The sequence below is a fragment of the Sus scrofa genome, chromosome 2, assembly GCF_054392235.1.
Source record: "Sus scrofa isolate SSC_HxYL_T2T_F1_AM1 chromosome 2, Sscrofa_HxYL_maternal_Yorkshire_Landrace_v2.0, whole genome shotgun sequence".
Lineage (NCBI taxonomy): Eukaryota > Metazoa > Chordata > Mammalia > Artiodactyla > Suidae > Sus > Sus scrofa.
This window is the reverse complement of record NC_139384.1, coordinates 136072317-136093599: the sequence shown is the minus strand read 5'-3', so window position 1 is coordinate 136093599 and position 21283 is coordinate 136072317. Positions and strand designations below refer to the sequence as shown.

Genomic DNA, 21283 nt, shown 5'->3' with positions numbered 1-21283 from the left:
CTGCTGCAGAGAAAATGCTGGATCCTTAATCTGCCGTGACACAGTGGGAACTCTTATATCACCTCATTTTCAGATGAGGTTGGAAAAATACGGCATTATCATATGTATACCTCTATATATTATCCCAATATAAAGTTGGAGAGGGCCAAGTCTAATAAACATAGGATGTATTGCATAAACCAGAAATGTGTATAAGAGATAGTACCTCAATGAAAGGATGTAAATATTTCATATCTTTCAAAAAACTAAGAACTAATAATTATATCAGGATAAAACTCTTACCTTTCAGAGCTTTTAGATTCAGATAAAGAATGGAAAAACACTGATTCAAACTTCCTTGCTTCTGTATGTGGCTTGCTTTTATTATTTCTTATATCCTGATGGGTTTCAAGCACATCTTCATCAGGTTTCAATTTTTTGCGATGGTTTTGTTCCTTGACTGAAAAATGACAATGGCTTTCCTTCTTTCGTGTCCGTTTGACCTTCCCAATGAAGAAGTCGTCACCACTATCACTATCCTCAGACATGGAAGACTGCTTGTAAAACCTTTCTTCTGTGCTATCATCAAAATACTCCTTCTCTTCTTCATGTAATTCTTCTCCATCACTGTTACTACCAGGTGAGCTACCGGACTCTTTCTTCTTTTTGGTTTGACTTAATGTTTTCACTTTGGGGTCAGCAGATGTCTTCTGGGGTTCAGAGGGAACTGTAGAAACCTTCTCAGAAGGCTTTGACAGAGAATTTGGAATGTCCACTGCTCTGGATCCATGTTCCATCTTGGCTATTTTTTCTTTTGAATTATTTATTGGTTTCTTTGCCAATATTTTGGCTTCTTTCTCTTCTCGCTCACTAATAATAGTTCCTTCATGCTGTAACTTACTGGCATCATCATTTGAACACAAAGTGTCCTTGGAATGATTTTCTTCTGAAGCATTCTTTGATGACTTAACTTCAACAACATTTTGTCTTGCATCTTTAAAGGCTTTGACAGCAGCTGCAAGAGAAACAGCATATGACTTGTTTCAGCATTGAAACAAATAATAAAAACCACTGTTTCAGTACAGCATTTTTTAAATTATGTGGAAACACAAGAATGATTAGAATTTCTATTACATATATATAATGGGTATGAACTCACAAAGAAATCTATTGACTTTTAAAAAAACCAAACACATAAGAAATGCTGTTATCCATTTTAAATCTCTAAAACTAAAAAGAAAATCATCCGTTCAGGCATAGGTGTTACTTCATTGAAGATAAACAAATCAAATCAAATAGCAACTTTAATTTCTCCAGTAATAATGTATTAATACAATTGTAGAGTATTATAAATTGTGTTTTTAGACATAAAAATAAATATCTTCTAATCTGTAACAGAAGCATTTGTTTTCAATAATTTTATAATATATAAACAAATTAAAATTATGTGATTAAGTGGCAACATCACAAATAATAGTATTACATCAATATTTAGAAAATCAATTATATTTAATATTATAAATATATGTATTAGGAATTTAGGAAATTAAGAATTTTTTTAAAAATAGAAAATTCAGGAGTTCCCATCATGGCTCAGTGGTTAACGAATCTGACTAGGAACCATCAGGTTGAGGGTTCATTCCCTGGCCCTGCTCAGTGGGTTAAGGATCTGGCGTTGCCATGAGCTGTGGTGCAGGTCACAGACATGGCTTGGATCCTATGTTGCTGTGGCTCTGGTGTAGGCTGGCAGCTACAGCTCCGATTAGATCCCTAGCCTGGGAACCTCCATATGCCGTGACTGCGGCCCTAGAAAAAAAAAGATAAAAACAAACAAACAAAAAATATATATATAAAATTCAGACATCACATATCTTTCATATTTTCAGGACTCTTCCCCCATTCAAAAATACCTGAAAGAGACATTTATAATATAAAAAGTCCTCAAAAGGAAAAAAGGACCATTAAAAAAAAATAAATGAATGGCCGTTATTTAAATCACGTAATATAAATGGCTTAAAAGGCATTTAATTCATACCTTTTAGCACATCAATTTTTTTCTTCAGAAGAGGATGAACTGCTAGTCTGGCAATTGCTCTTTCAGTTGCGGTAGAATCAGGCTGAAAATTAAAATAATAAACACATGGAATAAAAACTATGTAATACTACTAAGAAGTGAATGAAATACAAGTCATTATGATTTTTAAAAGTTAAAAGTTAGGGAATAGGAACTTGTTAATATTCTAATTAGATAACTCACCTGTATATTTCCTGCTAAAGATAGCACACTGACAAAAATACTACTGCTCTTCAAGAGTTAAATTAATCATACAATCAATTAATAAATATTCTCTGGGTACTTAGTATCTTTCCAGAATTATGGTAGGCATCATGTGTGATAGTAAAAAAATGTAATATATCTCCTGCATTCAAGGAGTTTGAAAGATCTAGTTAAGAAGACCAAATTAATATGAAAGAAGTAACACAATACTAAGCTGGGTGATACAATTTATCACTACTGTAATTCTTGAAGTGCATTTACTAGAAATTATCAAATGCTATATATTTTAATTTTGTTGTTTTGAATGACTAATACCACTACCAGTGGTATTACTAATACTACTACTAGTGCCTGGCTTATAGTCAACACTATAGATACCCGATGGTGATTGAATGGGAATACACACACACACACACATATGCACAATATATATAGTATTTATACATTTATAAATTCATAATTCAGACAAATTGCTTTAAATATCTGTATGCTGAAAGTTTCCTTATTTCTACCTCTAGCTCTAACTTGAGCTCCAGATTCTTATATCCAATCACCTACTTGACATGTTAAAAGATAATTCTGTGATTTTCTTCTTAAACCTATTTCTACTATAGTCTTTCCCATCTTATTGTATATAATTTTAATTTTTCTGGTTACTCAGTGCCTACCACATTTCTCCTTCCTTCACATCTCACAGTAAATCCTTCAGCAAATCCTGTGGTATCATCTGCAAAATATATCCATAACCAGTCACTTATCATCATTTCTACTTACTATCCTTGACTAAATCACCAATACCTCTCATCTGGTTCAATGTAATAAGCTCACACCCGGTCATTCTTCACTGTATCTTGTTCCACCATTGCCAATTTTCCATACAGCAGTCACAGGAAGCTTTTAAAATGTATCCAGATCATGCTATTCCCCTATCTCTTCTTTTTAAAGCTTCACTGACATCTGATGCTTAGGATACTACTTTGCAAGTTTGTCTTTACTAGGAATAGTCTACACACAAACACAAACAGGCTGATCATCTCTTATTCAGGTCTGTGCCCAAATGTTACCTGAACTAGCACATTTTCCATTACTATTTACCTCATATGACCTAATACTCTTGCCAATGCAGATATTTACATAGCTATTAAACTGTGGCTTTGTCTTCCACATTGCTGTAGCCCCAGTGCCTAGAACTGGTAATAGCTGGTATTCAATAAATATTTCATGAACCAAGTGAAAATTTCACCAGTGTGTGAAAGTAGAGTTACCAGCTTTAGACACCTTTAAATTTATCCTCTGTTGTTACCAACCCAATAAGGCATTTCTCTCCTCCCAGTAATACACACATATAGGTAAAAGCAAGATGATGGCAGTTTCAAATTTATTCTGTTTGGAGGACTTACCTAGGTAATGTCACTCTTTTTAAATTAGACATGGTGCAAATTCTGTGCCAGAAAAACCCTTCCTCCCTAGGTCAAACAGTATCCTCCCCAAATTTTAAATCCAACTAGAAAATGAGAATGTGACACTATTTGGAAATAAGGTCTTTGCAGATTTCTGTTGTTATACACCGTCTAGTTTGTGGAACTTTGTTACAGCAGCCTTAGGGAAACTAATACACCCTGATTCTGATTCTTAGAGATTGTCTCTATTCAATCTTCTCTAAGAAATATAGTCTATTTGGAGACCATTCCTTAAGTATAACATTAGGTCAGTCCTCTGCTTCTTCAACTCTTTGCTGGGTTTCCTTAAGCAATACAGAACTTCAAATTCATTTTATTTAATTAGGAGAAATATGAGAGAATCTGGGAAGAATTCCTACTGCAGGTATCCTGACTTATTTAGTGACAAGCTAGGCTGCTAAAGGTATGGGCCAAACATGCTTGCTAGAGTTTTGTATAAAGCATATTAAAAGCTATTAATGCAGAAACCTCAATGAAAAGGCTCAACACAATACATGAAAATAATATCCCATTGGAAAACTGGTGTCTACGAGCTTTCAGAAAAAAAAGAATACATACATGAAATTCAAGAATCAGAATTGGAGGTCAAGAGACAATAACTATGAAGGAAAATGACTTCCAACTAGAGAAGTATAAAAATATTTTCAGACACACAAACTTTTAAAAAGTTTACATTCTTTGAAACTTTCTCTCTAGATGCTACCATACCCACAAAAATGAGGAAGAAAACAAAGAATGAAGAAGGCATGGGATATAAGAAACAGGAGATCTAAGCAAAAGGAATGCCCGGGATGGTGACGGGAGATTTAGGTTTACAGTTAGACATTAAATATCTTGAGAGGAGATTTTAATAACCGATGAGGAATTTATTGTTACATAGAAAGTACAGAGAAAACTAACAAATAAACATAAGATTTCAAAATATTGGAGGTAGAAATATTATGCAGAAAATGAAAAGTAATAATCTATATGACTCAGAGGCAAAATAATATAAACATTAAATGTTTATTTAGTCTAAAATTGAGCCAAGTATATTCGGAAGATAGAAGGGTACTTATATGACACAAAGACTAAAGAAGGAAGGAAACATAAGTCCTTATAAGCTACAGCACAAAGTCAATGGCTCATGCTTAAAATGCATTAATATAAACATACTGCTGTGGGTATTAATTCCATAAGAATCAACTGAACTTGCAAGAGGGAAAGGACCAATAAAGAACAGGCATTTTCACAAAAATATCTTGTAAAAATACTTGATTCTCAAAACTAGTAGCTGGCAAAATGGCCCATGGGCCAGCTTCTCACCTGCTGTTAGTTTTTAAAACAAAGTTTTATGGGAACACAACCAAACCTATTCATCATGTAACTACTGGTAGCTGACCATATCACACTGGCAATGTTGAGCAGTTGTGACAAAAACTATATGGCCTACAAAGCCTAAACTATTTATAATATGGTCCTTTAGAGAAAGAGTGTGATGCTGCTCCACATTACATGTAAGTAGAATCCTTGGTAGGGGTAAATAAAAACTTAGGAAAACAGAAAAAAAATTTGTTAACAGGCTCATGATGTTTAAAAGATGAATTTAAAACAAAAATACTGCTATAACAGACTTTTGTTGACAAATTGAGGCAACATGTTATAGCATTAAACGCAGTAAATCTGCTTCCTGAATGGTGACACAAGAGACTGTGACTTGGTAGAAACAATTTGGTATTCAGGGCAAAGGCAATAGGTTTTAATCCTCAGGACTAAGCTTAGAATATTTATATGTAAAAACAAGAACAATGAAAATAAAAACAACTGGTCCTGACAAATGTTATACAAATCTCAGGAATACTTCTTCAGGTTACAAGGGAAAAGAAGACATTCCAACAGCAACTGTTCTATCTTTAACAGTTTCTTTCAGTATATTTCCCCTATGTAGCTACTAAAAATTCAATTTACTTCAAAGATATGAACAACTGTATTTGTAAAGCAGATAAATTAGCAAGTAACTATTTTCACCACATGAGTTAATTTCACATTTTAGATAAGATGTTCTGGGAATATGAAATAGATTCTGACTAAATGTATTCATGCATAATTGTTCAAAAACATATTTACAACTGTTCCCAAATCCCTGCTGTGACAACTTGTTATAAAAGGTTTAATGAACTAGGTCTTTTTCTTTCCAGAGCTAGCTGTATCTTTCCAACTTAGTTATAAAATGTTTCAGAAGAGCAGTGGTAATATTGGCATATCTAGAGTTGACTCTAAATAATACTGTTTTGATAACAATCATTTTATCATTTAATTTAATTAGCAATGCTATTTCTTTTCCTTGGAAAATATCTCAGAGTAACTGTGACTTAGTGATCCAATTTCAGTAAATTATACTTAAAAAAAAAGGCTGTAGAGTAAAATTTAAAATCCTACACATATGTATTAATCTAATAAATGAAGATGCTATTCTCATTTGTTACATGTCATTCTCCGTTAATTGTACTTTTATGTTGCAATCTTTGTGGCAGACTTATTTGGGGGAGAATACCAAGTTAATAAGTGAGATCAGTTAAAACAGAGTGATTGCCTTGCAAAATCCAAGGGCTGGCATTCACATTGTAGTTGTCACAACTGGAGTCATACAGTATATAGCTTATGCATCCAAAGGTAACACCAGTCAGTTCAAAGAACATAAGACTTGAGTCTACAAGCTATTCCAGTCTATAAAATTAAGCAGTTATTAATCAGGTATAATTATGTAACAATTGAATATGAAGAACTATGAACACCACAGCTTTAGATTCTGTAATTACAAGCAATTTATTTTTTTGTTCACTTGGTGTTTTTTTGTTTTGTTTTGTTTTTTTTTTGGCTGTGCCCAAGGTGTGTGGAAGTTTCCAGGCCAGGGATCCAACCTGTTCCACGGCAGTAACCAGAGCCACAGCAGTGACAATGCCATATCCTTAACCAGCTGAGCCACCAGAGAAATCTAGCAATTTGTGTTTTCAAAGAAAAACAACACTCATTGGTATCAGCAAATAAAAATTACATTATGCTGTTGAAAGTACTTTCTTGATAATAGTAGTTACCTTAAAATAAGATAAAAAAACATATTCTTATCCTTTATGCTTCTTAGGTTGACAGGTAATATGTGATGACAATGTGGCTTATTTAGGAAATGTAGTAAGTGTGGGCATTTACCTTCTTGTAATCACTCTACATAGGAGAACAATTTTATATCTCTGGGCAAACTATGAATAGCTCTAAGTTTACAGGCAGTGTTCACGTCCCTAACAGTGGCTAGGACTAACACTACTCCTGTGGTAGGAATATATTCTGTTTAAAATAACTTAAGAAGAAGAGTGGTTGAAAATAAAAGACTTTTCTAATTAATGCCAACCCTTTTCAAGCTTTTTCAAAAAAGTGGAGGGGCAAACATTACTGAACTCATTTTGTGAGCCAGCATTACCTTGATACCAGAGCCAGATAAGGACACTACAGGAAAAGGAAATACAGGCCTATATCCCTGATAAATATAGATGTAAAAATTCTAGATAAAATTCTAGCAAACTGAATTCAACAGTACATTAAAAAGATGATACAATGTCATCAAGTGGGATTTACTCCTGGGATGCAAGGATGATTCAATATCCAGAAATCAATACACATGATGAACCATATGAATAGAATGAAGAACAAAAATCACAAGATCCTCTATGGCAATGCAGAAAAAGACAAAATTCAACATCTTTTCATGATAAGATCTCTCAACAAATCAGGTATAAAAGGAACATACATCAGCATAACAAGGATTATATATAACAAACCTATAGCTGACATCATTTTTAACAGTGAAAAGGTGAAAGCTTTTCCTCTAAAGCCAGGAACAAGACAAGGGTGCCCACTCTCACCACTTTTATTCAATGTGGAACTGGAAGTTCTAGCCAGAGCAATTAGGTAAGGAAAAGAAATAAAAGGCATCCAAATTGTAGAGGAAGAATAATACAGATGACGTGATCTTATACACAGAAAACCCTAAAGATTCTAAGAGAAAATGATCAGAAATAATAAAAAAATTCACGGACATTACCAGATACAAAACCAACATACAAAAAGCAGTTACATTTCTACCAGTAACAACAAAATGTCTGAAAAAAAATAAAGGAAACAATTCTATTGACAATACCGTCAAAATCAAATACTTTAGAATAAGTTTAAACAGAGATAAATGATCTGTACAATGAAAACTGTTAAGACTTTGATTAAAGAAATTAAAGATGACACAAACAAATGCAAAGATACTCCAAGTTTGTGGACTGGAAGAATTAATGTTGTTATAACATCTCTCCTTCCAAAAGCTAATCTCTATCAAAACTCCTAAAATTCCTCCAAAGTGTCTGCTGAGGGATAAATGGATAAAGAAAGTATAGTATACATATAAAGGAATATTATTCAGTCATGAGAACGAAATCCTTTTATTTGTGACAATATACATAGATTTGGAAGGTGTAATGCTTGAAAGAAGTCAGACAGAGAAAGACAAATCTAGCAAATTATCACTTATATGTGGAATCTACATAAAGCCAAACTCATAGAAGCAGAGAGCAGAATACTGGCTGAAAGTGACTTGGGAGATGTTAGTCAAAGGTACAAAATTTTAGTTATAAAATAAGTAAGTTCTGGGGATCTAATACTCAGCATGGTTAACTACAGTTAAAAATACCTTATTATATAAATGAAAGTTGCTGACAGTCAATCTTAAATGTCCTTATCACACACAAAAAAACCCTGTAATTATGTAAGGTGATGAAAAGTTAACTAACTTTATTATGGTAATCATTTCACAGTATAAACATACACCAAGTTATCATTTTGTACACCTTAAACTTATAGAATGTTATACGTCTATTTATATCTCAAAAAAAAAAACTAGAAAAAAAACCAGAATCTTTTACCAAAATATTAAAAGGTAATATATTGGCATCTTTAGGATAAAAGAAAAAAAAAGGAAGAAGGAACAACCTCTCAAGTTCTCATTCATTTAGCTGGAATTTATTAACAAAAATGTTATCTTCAAGGTTGTGTCACACCTCCTTTATACCATAATGGTATTTGTATTATCAACATTTCATTACATTTTTAATGCTTCTAACTTTCATAAATTGGAATTTTGATAAAGTTGGCTATAAAACATCACTGCTAAACATCTTAGGGAAGAAACTATTCTTGATGTAATGATATAGGACAAGTGTTAAGAGTTGTTTAAAATTTAAAAAAAATAAAAAAATAACACAAGTGAAGTACCATGAATATTTTTCTGATTATGTGATGGTGTACAAAATATTTAATTGGTATTTTTTATTTTTTAGGCAAAACAAAACTAAACACTGAGAGGACAACCCTGTCATTTTCATATTTGATGCAATAAAAATTTTAAAGTGGGACTAAAATGCATTACCAGAATGTTTAATCTGGAAAAGCTCTATTAGAGAAATGAGAAAAAACAAAAGCTAGAGATGGTAAATCACCTGCCTGAAGTTATGTAGTTAGAGGTAGGCAGGACAGTGAGAATGCAGAAATGCCTGAAAATTGAAGCCTCTTTCCTTTTTACAGAGGAACCCTTGTAAATAGAAGCATGTTAGACGAATTATATTTATATTCTTGGGTAATATGGTCCTTCAAAATTCCTTTTATTGAGTTGCTGTTTTTTAATTAATTCGTATCTGTTCCTAACAGTCGGGTACTGATTTGCAAATCTGAGTAGCTTATAATTTGGGGAGGAGAAAAAATATTCTAGTGGAGGAAAAAACTGTGCAAATAGAAAAACTATTAAAGACATACACATTAGTTATATGTTTTATACATATTAGGGTCTAAATTTTCATTCTTAAAAGACCAATAAAAAATGTTACACATCTATAGCATACCTTTTATTTATTGCGTTTTGCTTTATTGCACTTCGAGGATACAGCATTTTTTATAAATTGAAGGTCTGTGGTAACCCAGTCCTATCAAGTCAATGGCACCAATTTTCCAACAATATTTTCTCATTTTGTGTCTCTGTATCACTTTTTGGTAACTCTTACAATCTTTCAACTTTCTCATTATTATTATATTTGTTATGGTTATCTATGACCAATGATCTTGATGTTACTATTGTAATTGTTTTGGGGTGCCGCAAAACCATGCTCATATAAGAAAGCAAACTTAATTGATGTTGTTCTGACTGTTCCACGAATACTGAGATGTTTCTCATCTCGGTCACTCTCCACGGTCCTCCCTATTCCCTGAGACACAACAATACTGAAATTATTTAGGCCAATTAATAACTCCATAATGACCTGTAAGTGTTCAAGTGAATGGAAGAGTTGTAGGTTTCTCACTTTAAATCAAAAGCTAGAAAGGACTAAGTTAGTGAAGAAGGCATGCTGAAAGCCCAGATCACCTAAAAGCTAGGTCGCTTGCCCCAAACAGTTAGCCAAGTTGTAAATGCAATGGGAAAGTTCTAAAAGTGCTACTCTAGTGAACACACAATGATTATCAGCCTTATGGCTGATAATGGAGAAAGCTTGAGTGGTCTGGATAGAAGATCAAACCTATCACAACATTCCCTTAAGTCAAAACTTGATCCAGAGCAAGGCCCTAACTATTTTCAGCTCTATGAAGGTTAAAAGAGGTAAGGAAGCTAGCAGAGTCTGGTTCCTGATTTAAGCAAAGAAATTGTCTCCATAACACCAAAGTGCTGAAGCATATTATCCAGAAGATTTAGCCAAGATAAACAATGCAGGTGGCTAAACAATGGATCCTCAATGTAGATCAAACAGCCCTCTATTGGAAGACAATGCCATCTAGAACTTTCATAGCTAGAAAGAAGTCAATGCCTGATTTCAAAGCTTCAAGGAGCAGGCTGACTCTCTTGTTAGGGGTGAATGCAGTTGGTGACTGAAGCTAAAGCCAAGGCTCACTTACCATTCCAAAAATCCTAGGGCCCTTAAGGATTATGCTAAATTTACTCTGTGATCTCTAAAGGAGCAATAAAGCCTGGAGACAGTACATCTGTTTATAACATGGTTTACTGAACTGAATATTTTAAGCCCATTGTTAAGACTTGCTGCTCAGAGAAAAAGATTCTTTTCAAAATATTACTGTTCACTGACAATGCACCTGGTCACCTGAGGGCTCTGATGGAGGTGTACATGATTCATGCTGTTCCCACAGATCACAAAGTCATTTCAACTTTCAAGTCTTCTTCTTTAAAAAAAATACATGTCATAAGGCTATAGTTGCCACAGCCAGCAATTCCTCCTCTGGAGCTGGGGACACTGAATTGAAAACCTTCTAAAAGTATTTACCATTTTACATTCCATTAAGGACATTCATGATTCATGGGAAGAGGTCAAAACAGCAACATTAACAGGAGTTTAGAAGAGGATGATTCTAACTTTCAAGGATGAGCGAGAAGTTCAAGACTTCAGAGAAGGAAGTAACTGCAGATATGGCAGAAATAGAAAGAGAACTACAACTAGAAATGGAACTTGAAGATGTGACTAAATTGATGCAATCTCATGATAAAATCTGAATAGACAGGGAATTACTTCTCATGGCTGAGCAAAGAAAGCGGTTTCCTGAGATGTAATCTACTACTGAAATTGTTGAAATGAAAATAAAAGACTTATTATACTATACAAACTTAGTTGATAAAGCAGCAGCAGGGTTTCAGAAGAATGATTCCAATTTTGAAAGAAGTTCTGTGGGTAAAACAGTATCAAACAGCATGGCATTCTACAGAGAAATCATTTCTGAAAGGAAGACTCAACTGAGGAGCAAACTTCATTGTTGTCTTAAAATAGAAGAGCCAAAGCCATCCCAAACTTCAGCAACTACCACACTGAAAACTCAGCAGTCATCAACTTCAAGGCAAGAACCTCCACCAGTAAAAAGAATACAACTCGCTAAAAACTCAGATGACGATAAACACTTTTTTGCAACGAAGTATTTTTAAAATACATACATTTGTTTGTTTGTTTGCTTGCTTTTTAGGGCCGCACCCATAGCATATGGAAGTTCCCAGGCTAGGGGTCGAACTGGAACTGTAGCCACAGGCCTACACCACATCCAACTGCAATGCAGGATTCCAGCTGTGTCTGTGAGCTATAGCACAACTCATGGCCACACCAGATCCTTAACCCACTGAGCAGGGCAAGGGATCGAGCCCATGTGCTCATAGAACATAGTATGATTCGTTTCCACTGAGCCACTATGGGAGCTCCCTAAAGTACGTACATTTTTAAAGATATATAATGCCACTGCACACTTAGTCTACAGTACAGTGTAAACATAACTTTTATATGCACTGCGAAACGAAAAATTTGTGGCTCACGTCATTGCAGTTATTTGCTTTAGTAAAGTGGTCTGGAATTGAACTCTTAATATCTCCGAGGTATGCCCGTAGTCTAAAATGTTTGATTTAGAAAATATCTAGGAGTTCCCGTCGTGGTTCAGTGGTTAATGAATCCCACTAGGAACCATGAGATTGCGGGTCTGATCCCTGGCCTTGCTCAGTGGGTAAAGGATCCGGCATTGCAGTGAGCTGTGGTATAGGTCGCAGATGTGGCTCGGATCCCGAGTTGCTGTGGCTGTGGCGTAGGCCAGCAGCTACAGCTCCGATTAGACCCCTAGCCTGAGAACCTCCATATGCTACAGGAGCGGCCCTAGAAAAGGCAAAAAGACAAACAAACAAAAAAAAAGAAAATGTCTAAGTTAAAAATACCAAATTTAATGAATTACAGTAATCATTCAAACAAATTCTGTAATTTCTCCAAAGTAGAAAAGATGAAATTTAACATTTCAAACCTTTTTTAAATTTTATTTTTAAGAAAGCAATTAGAAATTATTTTATTTTTTTAAGTTCAAATTTTAACAAGAAGTAAAGCGATTACAGACCAAAGATTTTATCTAACAATTAGACTAACAGTCTTTTGTTTTTTGTTTTTGTTTTTTTGTTTGTTTGTTTGTTTTAGGGCCACAGGTGCAGCATATGGACGTTCCCAGGCTAGGAGTCAAATCGGAGCTACAGCTGCCAGCCACAGCCACAGCAACACCAGGTCAGAACCACATCTGTGATCCACACCTCAGCTCACAGCAACAATAGATCCTTAACCCACTGAGCAGGGCCAGGGATGGAACCTGCATTCCCATGGATACTAGTCAGGTTTGTTTCTGCTGAGCCATGATGGGAAATTCTACACTAACAGTCTTGACTTGATTTTATGACCACCTAACCAGTTAGGAACAACCTAGAACTCAAAGTCAGATTTCTGAATTCAGTGTACTCAGCACGTTTTCTTCTAAACTCTGAGATAATTTTCTCTCATTTTATGACCCAACTCCAAGTCTTCCTCAAATCTTTTTGTAAGAAAATTAAATATAAACATAAAAAAAGAAGCTTGTTAATCAAGTTGGCTCAGGTTCATACCTTTGGCAGTGTTTTGGGTCTCTGCTGAAATGTGAGATGTCTACAGTTTGCTTAAGGCACTAAGCTTTAGTGTAGGAACATACAAGAATAAGTAGAACAGCCCCTGCCAGGAGAGACTTCAAATCCTTTATCTCTCCTTACTTCCTTCCTCACTTACTTTCTCTCTTTATATTTAAGATATTTATATATTAACATGCTTTATTATGTCAAGGAATGGCCTTACACATAAAGACACAAATACCATCTTTTGTCACTCACCATCTTGCACTAATTTAAAACATTAAAATAAATGCAGAAATAACTAATCCAAGGCAGAATGATATAAACGTCATAGCGAAGACTGAAAATGCTCTGGAAGTTTATGAAAGAATTCACATTCAGCCATACACCTTAAATTTAAATAAAATTATTTTGAAGCTTAAAATGCTAAGTAGACTCTATTAACAAACAGTTTTTACACCTGCATGAAACAGTTTTCACAATATTGAGGGATAAGAAGGAAACCAGAGGTTTCCTTATTTAAAGTTAACACAGTGTTTGCCTTGGAAAATTCCCAGGAAACTGTAGTTTTCACACACCTCCAGTTTCTTCCATTTCAAATAAATTAAATGAAAAAGGGAAACACCTCATCTTTTAATGGAAAATTTTTACTTTGACATATGGGTATTTATTGTGAACACAAAGTATTTGGTGTCCAATTCTGAAAAGAATTTTGAGAACGTACATGTGAATATAAACAAGAGTCTAAAAATGAAAAAACTCTCTCACATGCAATGTTTATTCCTTTGAAATGTGGCCTTAAAACAAATTGACTCTACATGAACTGGTAGAGGTAGAATGCTAGTAGCAGTACTTTCAATGGTAACTGGACTTCAATTTAGGTTTTACCTAAAGATATAAACAAATGTATTCATATTTGTATTTATTACGAACGTTTAGGGACAAAATAAGAAAGAGTTCATTCAACTGGATTTGAAGAATTGTGGCAAACAAAGCAAAATAAGGCTTAGAGTCTAAATTTAAGGTAATAGGAGACTTCTCTGTATTCACTGAACTCTTAAAATCCCTATGACACCATGATTCCAAAATGCAGCCTCACATATACAGGACTTATTCCATCCATTTGTCCTAAACTTGTTTTGTAGGCAGAGACCTAGGGTTTGACCTTGGATCTGGTATTTCCTATTAACTGACCACTGGTATATGTTGAACCTTCTAGGCTCACTGTTTTATTTGTTAAATGGGATTATTATCATTTTCCCTGAGAAAGCTAAATATATAAAGCATCTAGTAAGTCAGGTAACTGGTAGGTTATTAGCAAACATTAATCTGCTTCTTCTTATCCTATAGTTGTTTAATGTAACTATCTTTTATTTTCTACTAGATGACATATATACATTCTTCTAGAAAATATTCTGCATCTTCTATTCCCATCTTCCATAATGCTTAGCCGACTGCTCTGCATATAACAGATATTTTGAATTGGTTAACCCTTGAAATTGTGGCAATAGCTGTATGGAAATGTCATAGTTCTAGTCCCCAAACTCTCTAGCTTAAAACTCTCATATAAATATTAACCGGCTATATAACCTTTCTAAAAGCATTTAAAAAATGGAGATACTACTATTATTACACACACACACATATGCACACACATGCATGTGCACACATGAATGTTTTCTAAATGAGATCATTGTTGCAAGATCAATTGAGATAAGAATGTATATGGAAGGACTGTGCAAGCTCTAAGATGCTACACAAATTAGTGCAGCTCTATTTTGATGACAGCTTCAAAAGTACAGAGATCTATGTAATAGACTTATTTCCTATTTGGTCATCTCTTAATAATCTCCCTTCCTATGGCAAACCAAAGAATCAGTCTTCCCTCCATGAGGCTCTGCTTTCTGCTTCATTTTTATGTTAGAGGTTTAACTGATATAGAAGAACATGAACCCAATGGAAGAATATTACAAATGAAATAAAATGGTAACAACAAAGCTGAAATCAAACAGCTTGGGAGAAATGTGAAATCATACTTAACCCAAGGCAATTTCCCTTAGCTCTAAATCCTCAAGGGTTCCATCATCAAGAACTGATGAAACAGAATTGTTTTCTTTTTCTCCTGTCCTTTTCCTGCCCTTTGTTCAAAGGAAGATATAAAAAAGGCAGAAATGTCATCAGTTTTGCTTGACAATATTTCAGTTAGATCCTAAACCATTAATCTCAATTACCATTATAAATCTCATGATCAGAGATCTAGTAATATGCAAATGAATCTACATTAAAAAATAAAAACAGTAAGTGAACATAGACATGGTTCCCCATTTTTAGGATGACATTTCACACACTGGAAGGCTTAACAGGGTTATAAATGAAAGAAGATACCCTAAAAAAATGATTTTACAAATATTACACATAAATTAACTAATGGTAACCTTCCAAAGTTAAAACAAAAACAAAACAGACAAAGGATATTTTATTTTGGGTATTCTGAAGTTAAAATTAAATTATAAATATTGTCAAGTGGAATATGGAAACATAATATTAGGAAACTAAAAAAAATAAATTGCTTTTATTCTCATCATAAATTAAGTATTATTACAATACTTTCAGAATTCAGCAATCAGAAAGTTCAAAAAATGTATTGTGGTAAAAAAAACTTAAATTATTATTTTTTTAAACTCTCAAGAGAAAACAAATACATTCTGTCATATTTTTAAACAATTACCACTATTCTATTTAACATGTCTTATTTTGTTGGAAATACAGACTAACCCACAAGTTTAAAACTATAATAGGGAGTTCCCGTCGTGGCGCAGTGGTTAACGACTCCGACTAGGAACCATGAGGTTGCGGATTCGATCCCTGCCCTTGCTCAGTGGGTCAAGGTTCCGGCGTTGCCATGAGCTGTGGTGTAGGTCACAGATGCGGCTGGGATCCTGCGTTGCTGTGGCCCTGGCGTAGGCTGGCAGCTACAGCTCTGATTCGACCCCTAGCCCGGGAACCTCCATATGCTGCAGGAGCGGCCCAAGAAATGGCAAAAAGACAAAAAAAAAACAAAAACAAAAAAAAACCAAAAAAAAAAACTATAAAAAAAAAAGTTTACAAAAAAAAAAAACAACTATAATAGGACTAAAAAATTTTTCTCTCTATGAATGAATGCTATGAAATTAGAATATTTACTATAAAATTGTGTTAGTACAAAATAAGGAAGCTGAAAATCATGCTCATGACTTTGGTACTGTTTTTTCTGACAAGGACCATGACAACAACAAATCCTTCCTCCCTTCAAACACACAAAACCCTTTCATGTTCTGGCCTTTTTACAACAAAATACTTTAAAATTTAACATGTCTATGGGAAATAAAATATTGCCTTCCATATCAATAAACAAAGAGTGTCACAATCATCAGTGATTGCTGCCACCTCCAGTAGCAGCCCTAAGGGAACTCAGAAAACAAAGAATACCTGCCATCCAGCAGCCATCAGACTGCAGCCCCTTCCGATGGTGAGCCCTAAGGAAACTCAGGAGGTAAAAACATAGGATATTGGCCCCAGAGAGCTGCAAAATGATTTCGGTGAGCCCAGACCTTTGTATCTTGCCAGACAGAGAAAAGCATTAAACTCCTTATCTTGAGATATCTAGGTTTCTCTTATTAACAATAATCTTTTGTTCCTACTACCTGCTCTTTGTTGCATAATTCCTACAGCTCCCCCACCCCCACAACCCAGCAGCCACACTTCCTTGGAACAGTTTAATCAGGAATACTTGAGATGCTGCTTCCTGAGCTTTTGTCCTCAGTTTTGTCCACTGAATAAAACGTAACTCTCACCTTTTAGGTTGTACATATTTTTTAGCCGACATCTAATATAAATTAATAGCAGAGAAGTGAGTGCTAGTCTATATAAATATAGAATAAGAGTATTTTTTCCCTTATGGCTGAAACAGGAAAACTAAGATTCATAGTTGGAGATTCCAGCTTTCTCTCTTAGTAATCAGTGAAACAAGCAGGCAGAAAATCAGTCAAGATATAAACCATCTGAACAACACCATCTATCAGTTTGACCTAAATGACATTTATAATACACTGATCCCAATATAATACATACTGTTTTCAAGTACACATGAAATATTCACCAAGATAAGCCATACTGTGAACAAACAACACAAATAATAAAGTTAAAGGAATAAAAATTATAAAAATTATGCTCATGGGTCACAAAGGAAACTAAGAAAAAATACCTGGAAAACCCCTTAACTGTTCAGAAACTAAACAACATACTTCCAATTAAACCATGGATCAAAGGTGGAATTTCAAGGGAAATATAAAACATTTTGAACTCAAAGAAAATAGAATACAACATATCATATTTATAAGATGTAGCTAAAGCAGTGGTTCAAGGAAAATTTATAGCATTAAATGCTTATATTAGGGAAAAAACCAGAAGGTCTAAATCAGTAATTTAAGCTCCATGTTAAGAAACTAGAGAAAGAGCAAAGTTAACACCAATGCAAGAAATAATACAGATAAGAGCAAACATGAACAAAAGTAAAAACGAAAATGGGGGAGAATTATAAAAATCTATTAATCCAAAATCTGTTCTCTGGTGGAACTCTCTTATGCTTTAAGATAAGAGTGGGTAGAAATGGAAGAGGAAAACAGTAAGGATGAAACAAGAGTGGCAAATCCAAGAAGCAGACAATCTGGGTAAAAGTCCTAACTGTGTACATAACAGCAGTATAGCCATAATTAGCTCACTTCATTCTTTCTGAGCTTCAATTTCCTCATGTATACAAAGGGGGTAAAAACAGTTTTCATGGGATAAATGCAGGGATTAAATAAAGTATTCATGAAAACCATCTGGAAAGAATAAAAATAAAGTCCTTGTTCTAATTAGTAATATTAACAGACTAATTGGTATCTAACACATAAATGCCACATTAAGTTCAACATACCTTTAATATCCCTGAGGATGCAATATCATAGCAAAGCAAAATTCATAAATTACCATAAAAATTTTGTGACAATGGTGCTCCAGTGGGGGAAAATCATACACCAACAGTAATTGGCCTTAAAATTTTTTTTCCCTGCCACTCCCCTAAAATTTTTTTTGTTTGAAGTATACAGTTGATTTACAACGTTGTGTTAATTTCTGCTGTAGAGCAAAGTGATTCAGATATATATACATATATATATATATATGCTTTATATACATACACATATGTATAATACGTGTATAATCAGATACATATACACATACACACAGTATTTGTTTTTAATATTCTCTTCCATAGGACATTGCCTACAGTCCTCTGTGCTATACAGTAAGTAAGGACCTTGTTGTTTATCCCCTCCGTGTATAAAAGTTTACATCTATCTGCTAACCCCAACTTCCCACTGCATCCCTCCTCCAACCTTACATCCCCTTGGCAACCACAAGAATGTTCTCCTTGCCCACAAATGTTTCTCTTTTGTAGACAGGTTCCTTTGTGTCATATTTTAGATTCCACATATAAGTGATATCATATGGTATTTGTTTTTCTCTTTCTGACTTACTTCATTTAGTATGATAATCCCTAGTTGCAAGAAAACTGGTAAGATTTCTCTTCAAGGAAAAAAGTAGATCAACAACATAAGGAATTTCCCTTAAAAAAAAAAAGCTCATTCCAGAAGTACCTTTTTGCAGATTTTTTCAAAGTTGATATCATCACCAAGGGCAGATTTAGTTACTATATCAGGTTTCAACTCCTGTAAAAGAATAAAACAAATTTTAGCTATAAGCTTAATTTTAAACTATCATTATTATTAGGAGTTAAATTCCTACCCATATTGTGCTTTTAAGAAACCTGTTATTTAAAGAAATTATTACTTATTTTAATGACATTTCAGGACATTTGGCAATTTCATCAATTTATATGTAGAGATAATAGAGAAACACTTGATTTTACTTTTAAAAAAATCTAAGCCATAAAATACTTTTCTATTTATGGAATTACTCCAGATTTTTTGCAGAAACTAAATAAAAAAAAAACAAAAAACAGAAAGAAAAGTAAACTACTGGCAATGTTTACATGGTTATAAATTTATTATACAACCTTCTACAAGCTTCTTTAAAAGAAAGTTTGATTTGTATTCCACTAAAGGAATGAAAGATGACTTTGGATCATATAAAAGCAAGTTTTCTATATTAATAGTTATCAAGTTATTCTAATACACATGGAAAAAAAAGAACATATTTGTGTGTGTTTTCCCTAACACTGTTTAGAAGAAAAATAGAAAAATCAGATAGTTGATATTTATTTATTTATTTATTTATTTATTTATTTATTTTTAGCCATGCCTGCAGCGCATGGAAGTTCCCAGGCCAGGGATGAACCTGAGCCACATCAGTGATGATTCCAAATCCTTAGCCACAAAGCCACCAGGAAACTCCCAGCTGGTTGATTTTAAAACACATTCCATTTGATACAGCAATCCCACTCCTGGGCATCTATCCAGAGAAAACCATGACTCGCAAAGATACATGTACTCCAATGTTCATTGCTGCACTATTTTCAATAGCTAAGATGTGGAAACAACCTAAATGTCCATCGACAGAGGAGTGGATCAAGAAGATGTGGTACATATACACAATGGAATATTACTCAACCATTAAAAGGAATGAAATACCAGCATTTTTTGCAACTTGGACGGACCTAGAAATTATCATGCTAAGTGAAGTCAGCCATACGATGAGACACCAACATCAAATGCTTTCACTGACATGTGGAATCTGAAAAAAGGACACACTGAACTTCTTTGCAGAGCAGATACTGACTCACAGACTTTGAAAAACTTATGGTCTCCAGAGGAGACAGTTTCGGGGGTGGGGGGATGTGCTTGGGCTGTGGGATGGAAATCCTGTGAAATTGGATTGTGATGATCATTACACAACTACAGATGTGATAAATTCATTTGAGTAATAAAAAAATAAAATTATAAAAAAAAACCATTAAGTGACATTAAGGTACATATGTGATATGACAAAAATTGTGCTAACATTAAGTGAAAATGATATGTAAATTATACTTTAAACAAAAAGAGTCAGGACCATAGCATTTTTTAAAACTAGCTTTATTTAATAACGGGACAGTGTCTATTTTTTTCATTCTTTTAATTCGCTGCCCTATTCATTTAACCAATCTATTATAGGACATTCATATATTTTCTAATTTTTGATCTTTTTATAAATAAGAACGTGACGGAAATCCCTGTACATACTGATATGTGTAGCTCCTGAAAAATTATCACATATTCTACTCTTAAAGAGCTATATTTGGGTTTTCATAAGTGGGTAGAATGGAAAAATAATCAAATATTGATAATGATCCAATGTCAAAAAGATTAGAAAGCACTGTCTCTCAAAGTAAAAACTCAATTTCATTTTGTATACACTAACATAATTTCAAAGTAATGTATGTAAAATAAATCCATATAAACAGTATGTAAATAATGAACTATTATTTTTATATTTTAAATTATATGTACATATATATTAAAAAAATCATTATATGGCATATTTTGCCTGAAAATGTCTTAAGTTTTGATGGGGTAATTTAGGAGATGGTCTTCCTTAAGCAGTTTCAAGTTAATAAAACTATTTAAATTATAGTTAAATATCCAAATTGTGACTTGCCCTGCCTTTGCCTATGGCTGGCTACAAGCACCCACTCCTACTCTGTAAGACAAAGATCAGTTTAAAGAGTGAACTTGTTAAACTTTATTGCCGAAATGAACTTAAGCGCAGAAGATAAAGATATTACCTAAATCTCAACCCACCCACAAATTCTCTCTAAAACAATCAACTCAACAAGGAGTACAAATAAAATCAAACATGAACCTGGTCCTCAGTATTATTAGGAGACAAAGGATATAATAAACTTCAAACTACTTATTAGCAGAGAAACTAATATCTAATTCAACAGCTCTCACTGCTGCTATGAGCTTGTGAATATGCGCAGGCAGAGAATAAAAGATACTGGGAAAAAAAAGAAGTGCCTGGAGTAAAGGACCTACATTAATGACAGACAAAAAGCACCACAAGTTAGCAAAAACTAATACAGAG

The 21283-nt window shown here is 33.9% G+C and overlaps 1 protein-coding gene across 2 annotated transcripts in view; it reads right to left on the bottom strand.

Annotated features, from left to right (window-relative positions):
* Positions 1-21283, bottom strand: part of SRFBP1 (serum response factor binding protein 1) — a 66897-nt gene that overhangs the window by 11617 nt on the left and 33997 nt on the right. For both annotated transcript variants that reach the window (NM_001434932.1, NM_001244566.1), the window contains 3 exon segments: positions 283-994; positions 2015-2096; positions 18856-18927. In NM_001434932.1, coding sequence (NP_001421861.1) covers positions 283-994; positions 2015-2096; positions 18856-18927 — 866 coding nt within the window.